General features: G+C 32.1%; 2 protein-coding genes across 2 annotated transcripts; one reads left to right on the top strand and one right to left on the bottom strand.

The window, feature by feature from the left end:
- The first annotated feature begins 948 nt into the window (after positions 1-948).
- Positions 949-4,004, top strand: LOC108335056 (uncharacterized). Its single transcript, XM_017570977.2, has 6 exons — positions 949-1,336; positions 1,411-1,493; positions 2,408-2,494; positions 2,706-2,854; positions 3,077-3,208; positions 3,587-4,004. Exons 1-6 carry the CDS (start codon positions 1,198-1,200, stop codon positions 3,774-3,776), a joined length of 780 nt encoding a protein of 259 aa, XP_017426466.1. The 5' UTR covers positions 949-1,197; the 3' UTR covers positions 3,777-4,004.
- A 5,320-nt stretch (positions 4,005-9,324) lies between these two features.
- On the bottom strand, positions 9,325-14,452 carry LOC108334620 (uncharacterized). The gene is made up of 9 exons (XM_017570505.2): positions 14,160-14,452; positions 13,473-13,829; positions 12,703-12,736; positions 12,250-12,477; positions 11,061-11,150; positions 10,422-10,487; positions 10,241-10,332; positions 10,112-10,159; positions 9,325-9,859 (listed from the first exon to the last, which is right to left on the bottom strand). The coding sequence occupies exons 2-9, from the start codon at positions 13,799-13,801 to the stop codon at positions 9,742-9,744; spliced, it is 1,005 nt and encodes a 334-aa protein (XP_017425994.1). The 5' UTR covers positions 13,802-13,829; positions 14,160-14,452; the 3' UTR covers positions 9,325-9,741.
- Between the last annotated feature and the right edge of the window lie 6,389 nt (positions 14,453-20,841).

Raw genomic sequence — 20,841 nt, 5'->3', positions numbered from 1 at the left:
GTGAAAAAAAAAAAGAGAAAACACAAGCATCAAGGCTACGAACTACAAACGTAGTCTAACGGACAAACATTCATACCGCCTATAAATAAAAGATCTCTCAAGAAGAAAATCAAGAAGATAAAATAGAGGATAGCCAAAGTGCGTAAAACTTACAACCACATATTCCTCCTAAAGAAAAAAAGGAGAGAAAAAAGTTCAAAGAAAACAATATATTTGAGTTGAAAAAAAAAATACTTTCGAATTTAAGCGTCAAATCTCTTACTATTGTAATATTATAGAGATAAACACCTGCGAATATTTAAACTGTATTATACTATAATCAAATCTATTCACGAGAGATTTAGTCTAAATTGCCGATAAGCAATAGTTGATTTTAAGTTAATATATTAAAGAAAAATAATAACAGTATTAAGAAATAATTTAATGCTAACAATACAAACTATAAATATCATAAGAAAAGAAAAAAGAAAAAAGTGTATACAAAACATTTTAAAATAGTGATTACTTTAAAAAAATTCAAAAATTCGGTTAATAATTATATTTCTAAAAAATTCAGTTAAGAATTATATTATAAAGAATTAAAGAGAACTAAAAGTTGTGAAAAAAAAAATTGTTTTTTGTATTTTATATGTAAACATATATTATAAGAGGAAAAATATATAAATAATAAAAAATAATTTAATGTTAAAGGAAAAACTACAAATATGACCCAGAAATAAAGAAGAGAAAACAAAATTATAATAATTTAATACTATTATTTAAAATTAATAGTTATTTTTAAAAGGATCAGTAAATAATAATTATGTTTCTTAAAAGTTCAGTCTTTATATAAATATAGGCATGCAAAATATTTTGACTAGTTATAATTTAATGTATTACAATAATAAAATAAAATAGGAAATGTTTTATACAACACAAAAATCCTATAGATATTGATAATTAAACCTATAGTCTCACAAAAAAATACTGTAAACTTATGCGCTGTCGTTTGGAATCATACTGATAAGAATTCTGTTCGACACTCGACACGCCAGATCTGCAAATCGGATTAGCGCTGTCGAAAACCGCCGTTTGCGGCGGTAAAACTTGTCTCTGCATCTTCATTTTTGATAATCAAGAGTTTTATCGGGCTTAATTCTCTGTATTGAGAATATCTAGGGCAACACTGAAAGGAAAGGCCAAAAACTCGAGTTCCCAATGGAAGAGTTGGAGCAGTGGAAGGAACAACTTTCTCACTTGTCGCATCTGGCCATGGATCGTCTTCGCGAGGTTCCCCCGAATCAGCTCTACGCTGCTGCTGCCATCGCGATTTTCACAACGCTGCTTCTTCTCTCTGGTAAATTCGCGTTGTTTTTTAATTCTTACTCTTCTAATCGTTTATTGGTGTTCATTATTGATTTGTGTTTGTAGTACGTTTGTTCAAGCGGTCAAAGTCAAACACCATTGTGTTGACGGGGCTCAGTGGGAGTGGAAAAACTGTTATTTTCTATCAGGTATTTGCTCCAAATCACAATTATTGAGTTCATTGCTTCTGATTTTAATCCTCGAATCAGTCTAGTTTAGTTTGTGGCTAGGTTTGGTTTCATTATTCTGAAAATTAGAAAATAAAATTGGCTTTTGCTCGTGGTGAAGAGGAACTTAGGGCCAGATTAGGTCATTGTTGACATGGTTTTCAAATGCATAGCCCAGTGCCTTCATCACAGTTTGAAATTTTAGTAACGATACCAACACGGTGTGAGATGGTTGATAGATAGCGTTGTCATTTAAGTATGTGGTTAGGATCTTTCAAGTTTGTGTGCATGAAAAATATTTGTTGGGACAATTGGAAGAGGTCAGATCCTTAAATGTATCTCAGTACCTTAAGGGATTAATCCTGTGTGGGTTGGTTTCTTTCTTTTAAAATGAAAACTGAAATAATTTTGTTTCCTTAGGTTTTACCCTTGGTTAGGAGGGACTCAGAGTCAGGTTATGTCATTGTTCACAAGTTTTTGAAATGTATAGCCTGGTGCCTGGATTGTTTGTTGTGAATTATATATAACAATGAGAATGAAAATGCATTAAAGGAAAAGTTGTAATTAATTATGACCGATGGAGCTTATATGAGGACATTGTCTAGGGTCAAAATAAAAAAGTTCATGATAACATTTAAAAGTTCAGCACAGTTTTGACCACATTTTGTGTTTTTCTATTGTTATTTCAATGTGCCTTGAGTTTTTCTTTTGTGCCGACTAATGATGTATTCATGCAAGAACTGTTCAAAATCGAATTGTTTTTGTAACATTAGCAGTAGATTACATATTGGGATATAATCAGACTCCTTGGAAAGTGTTATTAGGCATTACTTTTTTTTTATTGACATTTCCATATTAACATCATGTTCTTGACTCACATTTCATGCCTACTGCAGCTTAGGGATGGCTCTACTCATGAGGGTACCGTTACATCAATGGAGCCTAATGAAGATACTTTTATTCTTCACAATGAGAAAACAAGGGTAACATTTTAGCTTACTACACTTTGAATACTTGCTTAAATTACAAAGTTAAGCCATTTTTTGAAGATGCAATAAATTTTGCTTCTCATCGATGTTCGAGATGTAGTTGTAGCTTAAATTTATTTGTTATATCTAATGTTTGTTTGTTGATTGTGGAATCGGACAATAGAATAGAACAAATAGTGTCATATTTTCATTTTTATTATGACAGAAGGGCAAGATAAAACCTGTTCATATTGTTGATGTTCCTGGCCATTCTCGGCTCCGACCCAAACTGGATGAGTACTTGCCTCAAGCAGCTGGGATAGTTTTTGTGGTTGACGCTTTGGATTTTTTACCGAACTGTCGAGCTGCTTCAGAGTAATTCCTTCCTCCATCTAGTTGCGAGATTATCATCTTTATATTATCTAGCACATTTTGTCAATATTAGCAAGAACCACTAGTAAGCCACGATGGGACATATCAATGTACTCAAGATATTTTAGCATTATGATATAAAATAATTTATCATTTTCTACCACTCCTGAGGAAGATGTCAGCAAGGCAGATACAAGGGTACTAACATTGTATTTTTATTTATAGGTATCTGTATGATCTATTGACTAAAGGAAGTGTTGTGAGGAAGAAGATTCCAGTGCTTATTCTCTGCAACAAAACAGACAAAGTCACTGCTCATACAAAAGAGTTTATCCGAAGACAGATGGAGAAGGAAATGTATGCCTCCAAGTTCCAAATCTTTTTATCTCTGTTCACTTTATCAATCAGCAACTACTTTATGATTTCGTTTTATTGTCCAGTCGATAGTATTTATGCGCTCTCTCTGTGGGATGGAACGTATACACATTCATATGTCAATGCTGTTATTGTTATTGATTGGTTCATATTGAAGAAGTATTTTCTATTTCCTTTTAATTACTATAATATTGAAATTTCATTCACCTACTTATGTTTACGCTCTCAATCAACTGATCTGTTTTTTTTTCTTATTTTGAAAATGTGCATTGTTATTTGCTTCTAATATATGATAACCTGATTGTTTTCATGATTTCGCTGTCAATTCTATTGTTGACTCTTTATATAATTATTTTCCAGAGACAAATTTCGGGCATCAAGAAGTGCGATATCAGATGCTGACATTGCAAATGAGTTCACCCTGGGGGTACCTGGTGAGCCATTTTCTTTTACCCAGTGCTCTAACAAAGTAACAGCGGCAGATGCTTCTGGTTTAACTGGGGAAATATCTCAGCTGGAAGAGTTTATCAGAGAACATGTAAAGCAATAAGCTAGATATTGCGTTTAAAGCTCACGGATTTTTGTTGAGTTAGTGAATGGGGTAGTGCTGTTTATCTTGGTTGTACTTATTCCAAGTGCTGTCTGGACGAGTAGAGGCTTAAAAGAAAAGGGATTTTGGGGAGTAGGAATCAATGAGGATTTATTTCATTGTAGGTTCTGGTACATTGATCGGATTATAATTTTTCGTTTAATTGTATCGCTACTTGTATTTACCTTATTTACTGTTCTTTGTCACATTGGTCGGGAACCAATTTCACCAATTTAGTATAATCCGAATTTAATATTTTAAAATTCATATAATTATTTAATCTATCGGGTTAGTCAGATTTAGGTTAGAGATCAATTCGGTTGGATTTTTCGAATTTTTTAATTGCAAATTTGTACTAGATTAAATTTTTTAATGAAAAAAACATTTTTATTTTAAAAAATGATATAAATTGTAACATTTCAAATTTAGTAGTATAAAAGCACTAATATAAAAGCTACATATATGATAATTATAAACTTGAGATTTCTTATAGAAGAAATATCTATACATGAAGAATTTCAAAAGCTATCTATAATGCTGCTTCTCCAACACTTTCACATTGAGATTACTCGAGATATGTCATACACAAAGACAAACAACATAAAAGAAAAGTAAGAGTAAGTTAGAATACAAACCATTAATGATATATATAAACATTTAAATATTATACACATGATACACATATCACACCAACCAACTAAACAATTTATACATGATCATACTTTGACTAGATTGTTTAGACTTAGAATGAATGTCGAACTATGATGCAGTTGTGGTGGCTTCTACTGCTTTGCAAAGTCATTGTTAATGGATTTCACCTTATCACACTCATAAGGTTAGTCTATTCCACGCCTTGGATCATACTGGAAGCACCCAAGACTAAGACTTGTTACCAATGAGGAGCATTGGTGTTTTGAAGTTAATAATTTTGATGATGCTACAAAGTGAAAAATATGAAGACTATTGCTGCATCAAGTTTAAAAGCATACCTACATAATGATCAACAAAGAAAAAGAACAAGAGCAAGACTCAGACCAAACGACAGATAAGTAGACGAAGACCGAGCGGTCACTATCAGTCAACGACCGAAACACAGATGAAGACTGAACGGTTAAAATCAGATGAAGGCCAAACACAACTAAAGGCAGAACACTGTTCATGGCCGAACGCAACTAACAAGACCGAGCGGTAAGGATACGAGCGTTCCCAAGCAGTCAGGACACGAGCATTCCCAAGCAGCGTTATTGACCAACATAGGACCAAGCGGTAAAGTTATGACCAAGACTGAGCAATGAAAGGCAGTGAAGAATCAAGACGAATGGTGAAAAGCTGTAAGGAACCTAGATGAACGACAAAAGGTGATAATGACTTGAGCCGGACGCATTTGAAGCCCGAACACAAGTTGAAACACAGACTGAACGACAGAAGGCCATGAGGGCTCAAATCGATTGCTGGAAAGCTGTGAGGAACCGTGCCGAACGACAGAGGGTGATGAGGGGTTGAACCGAACGACATGAGGATGTGTCGAATTAAACCGAGCGGTAGAGGGAGATGAATTGGTGCCGAACGGTCGAAGAGTTGAATATCCTAACTGTTCCAAGTCTTGCAGATAATCGATTATCACTTACAATGATCGATTATCACTCGCAGTTGTAATGCGTCTTTTCAGTTTCTGACCAGTAGGCTATATATCTCTTTGCCAAACACTGTAGAAGACAACTTTGCGAATTTGAGAATACAGTGAAATCTGAGGAAGTTCTCAAGTGCTAGTTCCTGCTCTTGTCAAGTCTTGTGAATAGGAGAAGCTCGCGCTTTGTGTGTCAAAGGTCGGAGCAGTTCTCTTCAAGTTGGCAAAGTTGTTGCTTCCGGTTCGTTTGTTGAAGGAAGCTCTTTCGGTTCGTTTGTCGAAGGAATGTGTTTTTGTTATTGTTATTTTCTATTCATTTTCATTGTAATTGTTAAATTGTTTTAGTGAAAAAGTTAATCACTATTCATAGTGATTAACGACTGGACGTAGAATCTTTTGATTCGAACCAGGATAAAAATCATTTGTGTGATTTTTCTACTCCCTACACTCTTTATATTTTCTGCTCATCAACTGTTCGATAAAACGTTTAAGAGAAAATTAAAGGAACCATTTTTTAAAGTGACCAAACAAGCTCTTCGCTTTTAAACAAACCGTATCGAACTCTGATTTTATATGTTCGTTGTGTGACTCTACGATACCGGTTGTTCCAACAAGACCTACTGCTACTTCACCACATGTGTCAATCCTCTCTATGTGAGAATGAATGACCATTAGAGTGTCAGGATAACCCTCAAGACTGAGCTCTCTGCATTCAGACTAAAGATGCTTGAAACTACACCAAGAATTCCATCTTGGAACTCACTTTCACAACTTTGAACACCTTTGAAACCCTATACATATGTCACTTTACTTTCACATTGAATACCAAAATATATAATCTTTAATCATACCTTAAAAGAGATTAAAAAACCAAAAAAATCATTAGAACACACTGGAAACCATTCCATATACGTTAATAATACACAAGAACAGAACAAGAAGAACCCCCAAACAACACAAAACCCCTTTAAACTCATACTTAGGCAAGGAAAGTAGCTTTGAAACCCTCACCAACAGCTCCGGAAGGTTCCAAAAACCCCCAAAATAACCTAAAGAATGTCCAAAACTGATACTCGGAACCCCGAATTTGGTATTTTCAAAACTTGAAAAAGAAACTAAAACTGGTGTGATAGCGCTCAGCGCCCAGAAGCTACCTCTCAGCGCCCAAAAGCTACCTCTCAGCGCCCAAAAGCTACCACTCAACGCCAGAGCCACCGGAATGGTGGCGCTCAGCGTCAGAAAGCTGGCGCTCAATGCTAGCACCCCTGGAATGGTGGCGCACAATGCCAGAAACTGCCCCTCAACACCATATCAGTTGACAACACACTGCTTTCATGGACTTTGATGTACTTGAGACTTGTTCTAATGATAAAAAGGGTTTCTTACACAATAAAATTGATATGAAAACAAATTTATAACTAAAACAAGGCACCTCTTTGATTATTATACCCAAACTAGGTGCATTAAAGCCATATGACAACTTCAAAAGTACCCAAACTCAAATCCATACTTTCTAACTCAAAACTCTGCAAAACTAAAGGTATGAACAAGTCTTAAATGACTCAATAACAAACTCCAAAACATCACATTTTGTACAGACCTCCTAAATCAAAATACCACTAATGAAAACCCCTTAAAATGAATTAAAATAATACAAAACACATCCAAAAGATGACCAACCAATTTCATATAAGAATTTTGCTTTCATGACACTCATACAAGTCTTAATCAACACTTAGCCCCTCTCAAAACACACTTTAACCAAAAATAACCCTTCTCCTAACTTTTCACATATCAAAACCCTCTTTTTAGCCTAAAAACCACTCATTTCTTCTGCTGAAATGTAAATAGAGCTTTATATAATTTGTCAGTTCTTACTACACCCGGTTTAACATCTTTAAATTTATCACATACAATCTTAACATCAAGATTACATCACCTCTCACCATAAAAATCAGTTTTCACATCAACACATATTATATACAATCCACTCAACATACTAAATTTCTCAATCAAATGCATTTTCACAATTCAATCAATAATTCACCATAGAAACCTAACTTAGAATTCGTCTATCAAATAAAATCATGTAAAACTAACTTCCCGTACCTTACATCGACGATACAAAGCTTTAAGAACATCCCGATTACTTCTCGCACAAGGAACACCTACGAATCACCAAATTGGAAACAAACAGAGTCCTTAAAACTCTAAATCCACCAAAAACAAGAAAAGAATGCTAAATGATACATGCAAAACAGATTCCATGCATGATCATGGACTAAAGCAAAAAGGTAAAAATGAGTAGAAATTTACTTGTTCTAAAACATAAATTGATCGGTTAGATTTGTAGACCTTGACGTCGTGATCGTCTAGGCACCTCTTGATCGTAAAACAGATGACTTAGGAGCAAAAACACTTAGAAAAAAAGTGGAAAACTCTAGACAAGTGATTTCTAGAGAGATGATAGGTTTTAAAATAATGAAATTCATTTATAACAAAACTATTTATAAATAACCCATTTAATATTAAAATAATCGAATCTCACTATTTTTAAACTACTACCACTTTTAAAACACCATTTTTTAGAATTTTACATAAATTAGTGATTTTTTAATATAAAGAAAAAAATGGCGCATATAATTTTAATAATGATTAATATAATGGTTTATGATTTTATATAAACTATTATTAAATTTTGACAAAATAATATCATATTGAACATAAAGTTTAAAATATATTTAAAAATTTATAAATATTAAAATATAAATTTGGATTGACTCCTTGATAAATTTATAATTATCTATTAAATTTATTTAACCCATCGATATCCATAAATTTATCCCTGGTTTCTTTGGGCTATTTTTCTCCTTTGGTCACTTTTACTTAACGTTAGGTGACATAACCAAGAAAAGTTACTAGGGTGTCATACTGGCAAAATGGAACTCCAAACATATCATTGTCCCAATGATGCAATCATCTAACTGCTGCTCATTTAATTATGGCTAAGTATTTAAATGATTTAAGTGATGAATTTCTGTTGATGAAAACACGTGCATAAGAATGTGGTAGGCCCCAAAATCTCAAACCGAGGCAATATGGAACTGGTTCTTCCTTCTATCTACTAACCACAATAGTTGGTGTTTATAAATATTTTTTGTTTTCTCATCCTATACAAGCTTCTTGGAGGTTTCTGGAGAATGCTTGAAGTTGGAATTTGAGTATCTTTTTTATATCTATTTTTTTATTCTCTCATCGAGTAATGACATTCATCGAGTAAATGATTTCTCTCCCTGCTGTGTCTGTTTATGACAATGAAGAGTGAGTAATTTTAATTGTTGATGCGAAAATCAATTATTTATATTCAATTCACGATTTCCTATGGAACGTGCTAATATATTGGCACTCCTGTTTGTCGTTTTCTCTTTCTTTTTTATTCTCATCACAATATGAAAAAGAATTGGCTAGTTAGCTGTCGAGTTACCGCAAATTTTTACGGAGACATTTTCTTGGGAGAACATTACAAAAGCAGACAAACCAAAACAATCAATTTTCAATTTAAAAACAAAGAAAACAGCACTCAGACGGAATAAATTACATGCGTAGTTCGCATATGTATTAGATTAAACAGAGAATGTATATTAGACTTGCTTATTATTACAATTCGAAGGTTTAATATGTAGACTTAATACAAAGCACTTTCAAAAATAACCAAAAAAAAGAAATAAGTTCTCTTTGTTCTTCCAAACAATTAGGGTGATAATCAAAAGTGAAGGTATAGTTGATGTTCAAGGAAGACGTAATTAGAAAAATACTTGTAATTTTACATTGTCATCTAATCACAAAATATCATATAAATTTATTAACTTTTATAATAACTGCTTCAAAAAAAACCAACTTTATTACAGTTTCTTATTAATTATCAAAGTACAAATTTTTATATTACGATCCATTGAAAATTTAACTCGTGTACTTTCTCTGAAGAATCATATTGACATAGCTACGCAGAAACTATTCATATACATACTGAATACTAAAAGAACAGCACTTTTTGTAAGACTTTACTAGGGTTGATTTCATCAATGTAGGAGGATACTGTGGAATGTTTATCTTGGATGGAAGATATCATAAACATGGTTAGAGCAGAGCAGAGCAGAGAAGTTCCATGTATTCAATCTGAAGTAGCAAATAAAAACCACATGCCACACAAATCCTAAACACTTTTGCAGGGAGGTGGTGTTTATCTGATCTTCTAAGTTAAAATCAGCTCTACTCCGATGACTGTTCATGAATGTATCATCACCGTACAAACTGACAGGAACTAGGAAACAATTTTGACAACCACAAGTGTTTCAACTTAACTATCAAAGCAAAGACTGCAAAGCATGGAATGTGCGTTACACCCACACCTATGTACCTAAAAGTACCACAAGAGAGCCAGATAAATATCATATCATCATCTGAATGCTTAAATTAATTTCATTTCCTAGTGCTGCATCTGGTAACATGTAAGATAAACATGCAATGTTACATGATAAATTGCTCCTTGCTTGAAGTTTACGATTGTCATATTTGAAGGGGTGATCTAATGTCAAATAGTGTTAAAGTTAAATTTTAATTTTACAGATTCTATTTGAGTTGTGATGATGCACTGAATTTAAGAACATACCATAAGGCTGCATATGGGGATGACAAGTCAAGGAAAGGATAAGGCCACCTGGAACAACGGATAGAAAATTATGAACAGAATTTGGTGAAGTGAAAAGCAAAAATCAGAAAATGGGATACTTGTTTTTACCATAAGGAAACACAAGCATGGATGATCCACTGAAAAAGCACAAACATAGCCGTCCACAAAATAAAATATGCAAATCGAAATACTGGAAATCTCTGCATGTGTTAAGAAGTAGACGTAAATTTGAAGTAGGTATTTAATGAGAAATGACTAAGCAAACAAATAAACCGCAATAAAAAATCACCATGCAATTCAATAATGCTTCAACGAGGAGGAATACAGCGTTTAGGGAGTGTAGACAAACATCCATCTGCAAATTGGGAAGTGCAACCATTAGGATTCATTATGAAAATATCTTCTGAGTAGCAGAGGACCAGCCTATTCTATTAGAACCAAAAGTGAACAATTTATACATTCATAAATCCCACTCATCATTCTTTGGCTTCTTTAGCTTTATCATAATTAAGGTATTTCAAACACACCTATTTATTACATCTTTCTTGAGGTAATCAACGCTTAGCACATGCAGAAAAGCCCAAATCCTTTGATGTTAAGTACATGTAGCATGTTCGAGTTGAATATCATATAAATAAAAGACAAAACAACTACAAGCAAAATTTTAATGATTATTTTTTTAACAAAACTGTTCCCTCACATTTAAGGAAAATACGATACAGTTGTGTTAAAGGGTATGATGAGTTGCATTCTTGCAGCAGGAGAACCGACTCATTACTAAATCAATAATTTCCATAAGCGTTTTAACAAAAATGAAACTAGAAAGAAAAGGCCAAAAATTCTCCAAAACTTTTATTAGTATGTTAAGTATAACTTTCTTCACCAAAAGATAAATGGCAGATCAGGGACAAAGATCAATAATACTCACAAATTCCAGACGGAAATCTGATTTTGTCATAGATGGATAAAGGACGAGCCAGAATACAATGTCCGTGAGCACCACAGCACCTCCACAAGTCTATATATTTTAAGGAAAATGAAAATAAATCAGTAGATTGCCTCCTGAGTTCAACCAGTTAATAACACAATGATAATCAACATGCAAGTACTTAGTTTTTTTTACAGCATGCAATAGTGTTTAATCAAGTAGCAGAAAAAAGAGCAAGAAGAGCAATATAAAAAACACAACTTTGACAGAGAGATTGCATCACAGATTTTTACAAACTTATGATCGTTGTTGTGGAAACCTTCATCTGCAAATTTATATTTAATAATACATCTTTTAACACTGTTCTCTAAAAATCAAACAGGTAACCGGGACTTTCAAACGATTAATTAGCTATCTGGGTAAGGATAGCTTACTACTACCATGGACATAGAGCAGAAGTCCTTTTCAGCCATGATGGATCAAATATTATTACATCAGGAATTTTCTTACCCAATGTTGTTCATGAGAAAAAAAAAAAGAAAAAAAAAGAAAAGGAGGGAAAGGGCAACTAAGAGGACAAGAAAAACAATTCTCTAAAGATGCTCAATCTGTAAAACAAATTTAGTTAAACAACTCTGTCCCATAATAAGTTTTAGTAGGTGAAACACCCTAAAAATGTTTGGTAGAGACAATACATGCAGATAGAGGATGGTTACTACCTAAAATGCCAATGAAATAAGTTTCTCAAAAGACTCTCCAGACTATGATCAAATATTTGACAGTGTCATGATTAATTTTGGAAAAATTCTATTTGGCTCCTCGGAAAATCCAGTTTAAAAATGTTGTTCAGCCAGCAACCCATGCTTTGTCCATCTCAAACAGATAAAATTTTCCTAGATAAGCCTGATAACTTTTCAAATTCACATATCTTATGTCTAGTTTAAGGCTGCCATCTCCAATCATACTTTCTTTTTCACAAAACTAATTCCCTTTGAAAATTCTCAGTTGCATTGCATGTCCTAACTAACAAAAAATCTGATTAAATGTCAATTTGCAATTGTTAAAATACATCACTATATAATTTAGAATAATGTAAGTATTAGGAACCCAAAATTGAAAAGAGACAAAAGATATCCTAACAGTAAGGCACACAAAAAAATACTCCAATAAAATCCAGAAAGAAAATTACCTGAAAAATTATTTGAAAAATATAACCCCATACACCAGCAATATGCCGAGTGCGAGGCTCCTGATTGGTATTGGAATTCTTATACAGGTTAGGTAATTCAGGAGTACCATCGAGTGTAGGAGCCACATAAGTGCCTTGTTCAGCATCCAACTGTTCCTGATTGACTGTGTTGCCATCAATTGTTTTGTGTTTATAGAAACATCCATATATGGAGACACAAGATCCAAACTGAAAGTGAAATTGAGAGCAGAAGTCACTTGGAGAAGGAATAAAATGAAAATAAGAGAAAAGAAAGTTGACTGGCAGATTCAAAATTTTCTCCTAAGGAGCATATAATCCTGTAACTTATAAAATGTATCATAACCCAACTAGAACAAGTTCCACCCTAAAATTAAAAAAAAAATGCAATTTTATTATAATATCAGAAGATGAGTTAGAGATGATAAGTGTTACCCCAAAGTAAATGGTGACCAGGGTAAACGTCCACCTGTTCAACAAAAAGAAGTAATCAGCATATTTCTAACCAACTAATCAAGATGGAAGATTAATCAGCATATGTTTGATCATTTTCTTCAAACATGCACTCTTTCATCACAGGAGTCTGGAGAGAGATGTGTCATTTTTCACTTTGTTGGTAGCATTTTAAAGAGGACATATGATTGAGGTAGAGAGAAGGAACAGAAGAATTGAATCCAGCCAGCCCGGTTTAGTTCATAGAAAACTGAATTTTGAGATTTATGCACACTAGTTGAACAAAAAATTACAGCAGAAGTTGTCCCACGATTGTAACAAATTATACATAGAATAACTATATCCAAAGCTTAGGAAAAAACACAGACATGGCAACAGTTATAATTTCCAAAATATAGGATACGTCAGTATTTTGTGTGTGTGTATATATACATTGAACATTATGAATTATTTTAATAGGCAATAAAGATTAAAAATTATCTGCAAAAAGTTAGTTAAATATAACAATCTAAGAACATTTAAGACATGATCTAATCCATCCATCTAAAATCCAAAAAGTGAAAAAAAAAATAATTTAATTCATTTAAGACATGTCACTCCCTTATTGACTACCATTATTGAAAAAGTCATCTTCTAAGTTAGGTTCATCTAAAGACAGTTGTTCTAAAAATAACTGTTAAATAAATGAATATATATGATCACTTATGTTGCATCAAGACTAGAATAGATAGGATATGTGAATGTAAGCTTACTGAGTGTAGAAGAAAAATATGCCACCTCCCTCAGCAACCAGATTGGTAGTGAGCAAAGACAAAAGCACAACAAAAGAAAATATCCTGTAAGCAAGCAGCCAAGCAGGATGAATTCCTTTAAGGCATGTATTCCATGTTTCATCCTCGTAAAGAGTCCCAGCTGTTTCCCTCTGTCTTTCTCTTCTCTCATTCCTTGGCTTACTGCATTCTTCGTACTTCCATATCAAAAATGATGCTAAACCCATAGTCATTAACATAAAGAGGGCACATAAGAAGAACCTCCAATTCAACCAATAACTTAGGAGAGTAGTATCTGGCGGCAGTGCCATAGTGGATCGTCCACTATGCTGGATGGATCTGTTAATATTAAGAAATTGGTCAGTCACTTATATTTGCTTTGCTAAACGAGTTCCTCCAATTTCCTGATTTTTTATGCACCCAGTTAAGATTCGATACACGAGTGATGAGCAAAACAATATTCTGCCAAGATTAGAAGAGTTAAGCCAAGTGCACGATACAGAGATTAAATTGAGAACCTAGATTCCTTACTTGAAAATTTTCACGAAAAATCAAAAAGTTTGATACTTTATCAAACTGAAGATAGAAAAACAGATTACAGATTCCCAACCGAAAAAAAAAACAGAAAAATGGATAAGTAAATAAGCAAAGAAGAGTAGAAATACTCACAGAGAAAATTGAGAAGTAAAATTAAATACGGTAGAGGCGTGATTTCTGAAAGAAGATGCTTTGCTTCTTCCTTGTATATGGGTAGGTATCAAAAAGTGAAGAAGAAGATATGTTAAGAGTGATTAATGAACCAACAAATTGAATTGATGTTATCAAATAATTAACAGTGAGAAAGATATTCAATCAATTGATATGGTTGATCCCAATTTGCAGGTTTGAGATCAACCAAAATTCACCGGAGAAGCTTTTGCTCTGCTCTTTACAATGCAACGAAAGTATTAAATATTTATGGATAAATTTCCATATTTCTGTGTTGCATATATTTATTTATTTAAGGTTGGTTACTTTTTGTTGACTTTTCGTGTTGCATGTTCGTTCTGTTGAAAAAATGTTCATTTGTTAATTGAAAAACAAAATATTTCTATGTTTAAGATGTTTACGATTCTTTTTAGATAAAGACATTCTCTTTTCACGTAAATAAACAGAATTAGAAAAAATTTACGTTTTGAACTAATAAAAAATGTTAAATATGTATCTAAAATTGAAAATACCAATTATTTTGAAAATATAAACCTTGTTTAAATTTAAAATTTAAAATAAAAAGTATTTTTACAATTAGATAAAAAATATAATATATATATATATATATATATATATATATATATATATTAAGCTAAAATATAATCTATGAATGTAAACAATTGACGTAGAAACCATCTTATCAAAAGCAGACGGAAAAGATGTGGTGGTGGGAGTTCTTGAACTAAATAATAACTACAAAATCTATTTTCGATAATTTCATAATAACTTGCTTAAAAACAAGATTTTGTTATTGTTTAAAAAGATAGAATATCAACTTTTTTTATACACTTGATTTGTCGCTCACAATCATTTACTTGATTTATTTTAAATTATAAAACACAATTTATAATAAAAAAATAAAAAAGTAGCATAAAATACAAACACATCTTCTATATTTTTTATTGTACGTAATTAATTTAATTTTAGAAATAATAAATTCAAATAAATAATTATTGAAAGATAAAACGATAACATAATTATTTTAATTTTAAAAAAAAAATCACTTAAAAGATATATATTTATGTCCAGTAAAAAGAAGAAATCCCTTTTATTAATATTATAGATAATGAACATCAATTAAAAATTCGTTATTATATATTATATGTTATTTCAAACACTATCAGGATTCCCCAATACATATTAAATTTTTTCTTTTTTTAATTATATTTTAGAAAATAAAAATAAACAATATAAGTATTAGAAGTAATTGCATAACGACACATTTCAAGTCACTCCTTATTTTATTTAAATAACTATTATTTCCTTAAAAATACAGACACAAAATATCTCTTTTCCACTAATATGTGATAAAAACAATATAAATATCTCATTATTATTTAATAGATTTGGTATTAAAAAAATTAACATTTTAATTTCCAATATTATATTAAAGAATACAATATTTTGATTTAACATTCATGTACTCAATCCATCATTTCGTGAACTCTCAAAGAATCACAAAAGAAGCGAAGATTTATTTTTCATATTCATTTGAAAAAAACTACAACGAACAAAACTCATGACATGACAGTGATAATAATTTTATGGATGATGTTCATAATTTTCTTTTTAATGAAAGCATTGTAAACTAAACAAATTAAGTAACGTGAATTTTGTATCAAAATCATACGCGACATTTTGAGTTCACCAGTTCCCTCCTGGGAGCCTCAAATCTTAGAACTCAACTTGAACATATGAGTTTAATTTACAGTCCTATTTTAGACAAATTAAAAATGTAAATGAAGATTGTTTTATTATTGTAATTTGTAAAATTATAAATTTATGGCGATTGTTACCTTAAAGTACGAGTAAAATCGACTAATGTTGAAGATATGATGATGTACCTTTGTTTCGATAAGTTGAAATAAAAATTCTGAATTGTATCTAACACATAATGAAAATGTCTACTAGCAGTCGATCTTTAATTATAGTAGAAAAATGACACACTATGATTCTTCACATTATATTAATAACATGTAAAAATTTAGCAACTTACTCCTTCAATGTGCACCATATATCGTCCTTCACTAACCCAATTGCCCTTAACTACTGACATATGTTAATAAATGTCTCTAATTCCATTTGAATAATGTCATTGCATCGATTTATATGTACTATGTAAGACATCAATTTCTCTCTTCTACATTATTTGTCTGGGACAAAATCCTTAACTCTATTTCTAGAACTGAAATATATATTCAATATATTCAACGCATGCACAACACTGCATAACATTATCAGTGCAACTACTAATTGCACAATTGTAATTGTCAGTGTAAGTGTGCAACTGTATTAAAGTAGACATCAACAACCTCATTTACAACATCTTCAACATCAAAATATGACACATCTAATTCCTCTTCCATCTATATTACCGCATAAAAAATATAAGGATATTAAATAATAAAGATGAAGCCATAAAATAATCTTCTATACCATATCAAAACCAGGTAAATTTATTATCCAACTCATTCAAAATTTGTATAAACTAAGATACATATAATACATATTTATAGTATTTAAAAAAAATCCATTCATACAACTCAATGTACATATTATATGCAATTTTTCACTCAATGTACATACTTTTTCATTGAAAAATGAAAATATCCATTCAGAGTAATATATTACATACAGAAAACTTGCATAACTTACCTCTCTATAACACTGTGTACACAAGCTTGTATGAACTCACTTTCCATCACCAAACAAAAGGCATATTACACCTTCTTTCACAATTTATCATCTACAACAAAGAATGAAATGCAAATCAAAGCAATATCATAATTTTTCATGAAACATAACACATGGAAACATTATCACCTCCACCATGAGCACACTTACAAGAACTTCCCTAACCACAAACCACCAAATTCCACATAAATCAAACCACTCAACCACCTCCAACGATGAAGTCACCTCCACCACGAACAATCACGACCACAAGCCTTCGGTTCAGCTCTCAAACCACCTCGTACAACATGTCTAATGCTTCCTACAATGCAACACATTTTTTAGAACAAATGAAAGCTTTGGAATCGGTTCCAAGCATGAGAGAACATATTCCAACACCCTAGAATTGGTTCCAAACAAAAAATAATAGATTCCAAGACCATGAAATTAGTTTGAAACAAAAGAGAACAAATTCCATTCTTCTTGGAATCGATTCTAAGTTTTCACAAATCTGGTTCTAAGTCTTCATAGATTCGGTGCCAAGCATGTATATGCATGCCATTCGACCTACGTCCATGAACTATGATGTGAATCCAATTAGGCTATTATGATCAAAAGAGATGTGTGGTAACACCCCAAAAATCAGGATGTCACGAGTTATTACAAAAACTGTATATTTCAAAATTTTCTTATAATGCGGAAACATATTTCTCAAAAATCTCAATATTTTAACACGCATAATTAATTCAAAACGTAATAGTTTCAAAATCCATGTCTAATTACATTATTAAAAAATAATTAAAATAACTAAGGAAGCAAAATAACGCCAATTAAATTGTCTCAAAAGTATAAACACAAGAACTTTAAAAGAAATCCCAAATATTTCCCAGTCATCTTTCGAATCTATCATGCTTCTGGAACATCTGTAACATCATATGTTCACATATAATACATTATATGATTATCGTTGATAATTTCATTCACAAACACAAACAAGTATGTGGTAAGTTACCGATAAAACAAATTATAACAATATAAGATATGGTTAACAAATAACAGTACATAACATTAAGAAGCAACCTCATCTTATTCACTAACAACACAATGAATCAGTGATTCCATCGTTAATGAAATTCAACAATGATCTCTGATCCTTGATTTCATCACGACCATCACACATAGACCAATAGTCTATCCATTCATCAACACTTATGCTAACTACACTACAATTTGTAAGATCCGGGAAAATAGGAGATACAATTTTGGTGGATTTAGATATTTAAGAGATATTATTATTATTAGATATTGTAGATATTTTAAATGATATATTAAGATATTATTATATATAATTAGATATTATGGCTAGATAATAATAATAATATATATTATTGATAGGCTCATTATAATAAATTAGAATAAAAAGTATTATTATAAGTGAAAAAATATTAGAGATAGAGTTGGGTGGATTCATAAATATTAAAATATAGAGAAAAGGGTGATTTTGTGTTTAGAAACCCTAGAAACTCTAGATCAAAGAGAGAAAACAGAGGAAGAAATGAGATTGGCATTTTGGGAGAAGAAGAGAGAGAGTAACGAGAATTTTTTAGTGTAAAGGAATGTTAGTGGTGTTTTAGGGTTGTAGACAAAACCTTATGATTGGCCAAGGTATGGAAAAACTTACCTTTGTTTGTTTTTTGTTGTATGCCATGAATTATTGATTATCTTGATTGGTTAATTGTAGTTTTGTTGCATGTGTGCATAATTATGATTATGATTATGTGTGGTTATTATTGGGTAAGAGTTTGTGTATGCATGGACATATGGTTTATGTAATATTTGTGATAGATTTTTCCTATGAATGTATTATGTATGTTTTGTTGGGTTATCCCAACATAAGGGTTTGATGCTAAGAGAGAACAAATATATGTTGTAAGAGTTGGGTTATTGGGTTCTCTTCCTATGTGGAGAATAGGCCAAATAATGTGGACCATTAGGTTTCACTTTGTTTTAGTGGAGATGGGTCAAATTAGTAGGACACATTAGAGTCATTTGAAAAGAGGGAAAAGGCAAGTGAGAGAGAAAGGAAGAGAAGAAGTCATTCCTGCATAACATGAAACCTGCACTGGTGTTTTCATCGTTGTGAAGTTCTTCACCGTTGGATCAGGTTGATTTTTAGACAGTGGGTTCTACACATATGGTTCTTTATTCTGACCCTTGGGATTGTCAATAGGAGGTCTAGTTTGGGAGAAAATAATCTTGCATCAAAAGTTTTATTTTGGAGCATTTCATAAAACCTACACTAGTGTTTTCGTCGTTGTAAAGTAGTTCACCGTTGGATCAGACTGATATTTGAACAGTAAGTTCTAGACGTAGGGTTCTTTATTCTGACCGTTCAGATCGTTAATCAGAGGTCTATTTTGGGAGAAAATAGCCTCTCATCAACAGCTTTATCTTGGAGATTTTTCATCTTCTTGGTTCTTATTTGTAAGCATTATGCTTAGTTAGTTTGGCTGATTGAAAACTCTATTTGGTGTTTTTATCGGAAACTCTTTTGAACGGGTATAACATGTCAATGATTGGATCGAGATGATTCAAGTGATGTATTATATGTGTTTGAATATGTTTACATGGGTATGAGATGCTTGAATGCATGTATGATGTGTTAACTATGTTTCCACGGGATCTAGGGTTGATATACGTATGTTTGAATGTTTGAATCATGTCCAGGATGTGTTTCGATTCGACAATAATCAATTATCATAAGGTATAATCGATTATCTGCGCGTTGGTTTTGAGTTATTATCGATTCGCATTAGTTATTTGTGATGATAACCGATTATATCCCTTCTTGCGTGATGTTTCTGGCTAAATTTCACTGAGATAATCGATTATCTTAAGTGATAATAAATTATCATAGTGAATTTTGGTGAAAAATGGAAAAGTTGATGAAAAATAGACGTGAACCAAACCTGAGGAGTGGTGGAACATGATGATAATAAGAGATTGATGTTAGTGGTTATGTTTAGGGTCAATTTGACTTGTGGTTGAGAGTGAAGCATGAGTGAGTGTTGTGATGTACCTCAGTATGTGATTGATGAGCATGAGAGTGGAGGATAAATCTACTTCTTGTACCTCGTGAATCCTGGTTCTATTTACGGATAGGTACTTCCTTTTGTTTTGTGTGCATTGGAAGGAGATGATCTGTAGGGGATGCTATAGGTGGGTTGTAGGAGCAGCTACAGTCAGTGCAATAGAGTACAAGAGTGAGATGAACTCTTTCCACTATGGTATTATGGTACGGTGATGCTCATGCTATTGTTCATGATTGGGATAGTCATGATGGTGACGTATCTATGATGATGATCATGGTCCTTGAGATGCTTCAGGTGATGTTATGTTGATAGTGGTGTTATTATAATGATTATAATAAGTAGTTAGCATGTATGCTAATAAGTGGATAGACCAAGGGTCTATGTGTGAGATGTTAGTGATGATATCAAATGTTAGAGATTAAAGATCGATGATCGAATTTCAAGGATCAGGGATTGAGGATCGAGTAGTATGATTAAATTGTTTATGTTAGAGGATTAGGAATCCTATTGTTATTACTACTATGTATGGGGTGTTGGATTATGGTGTATATAATCAGAAGGTATGTATCTTGTTGTGTGTTTGATTATGGTTGGTATAATCAGAAGATATGTATCTTGTTGTGTGTTTGATTATGATTAATATAATTAGTATGTATGTATCTTGTTGTTATGATTGTTTTATTGGTAACTTACCCCATACATGTTTGTGTTTGTGTGTTTATGAATGAAATTATCGGTGATGATCGTATAATGTGTTATACGTGAGTAAATAATGTTACAGATGTTCTAGAGGCGTAATTGACTCGAGAGATGATGGGGAATAAACTTGGGATTTA

The sequence above is a fragment of the Vigna angularis genome, chromosome 10 (assembly GCF_016808095.1).
Source record: "Vigna angularis cultivar LongXiaoDou No.4 chromosome 10, ASM1680809v1, whole genome shotgun sequence".
Classification (NCBI taxonomy): Eukaryota; Viridiplantae; Streptophyta; class Magnoliopsida; order Fabales; family Fabaceae; genus Vigna; species Vigna angularis.
Note: the sequence above shows the minus strand (reverse complement) of the source record. Positions and strands in the feature narration are given on the sequence as shown.

What these genes read in the sequence shown, in the direction of transcription:
- LOC108335056 (XM_017570977.2), top strand. Translation starts at nt 1,198, where the DNA reads ATGGAAGAGTTGGAGCAGTGGAAGGAACAACTTTCTCACTTGTCGCAT. An exon ending in AACGCTGCTTCTTCTCTCTG is followed by an intron (nt 1,337 to 1,410) that starts GTAAATTCGCGT and finishes TTGTGTTTGTAG; the next exon opens with TACGTTTGTTCAAGCGGTCA. An exon ending in AGACAGATGGAGAAGGAAAT is followed by an intron (nt 3,209 to 3,586) that starts GTATGCCTCCAA and finishes ATTATTTTCCAG; the next exon opens with AGACAAATTTCGGGCATCAA.
- LOC108334620 (XM_017570505.2), bottom strand. Translation starts at nt 13,801, where the DNA reads ATGGCACTGCCGCCAGATACTACTCTCCTAAGTTATTGGTTGAATTGG. An exon ending in TTTTTCAAATAATTTTTCAG is followed by an intron (nt 11,151 to 12,249) that starts GTAATTTTCTTT and finishes TAAAATATATAG; the next exon opens with ACTTGTGGAGGTGCTGTGGT. An exon ending in CATGCTTGTGTTTCCTTATG is followed by an intron (nt 10,160 to 10,240) that starts GTAAAAACAAGT and finishes CCGTTGTTCCAG; the next exon opens with GTGGCCTTATCCTTTCCTTG.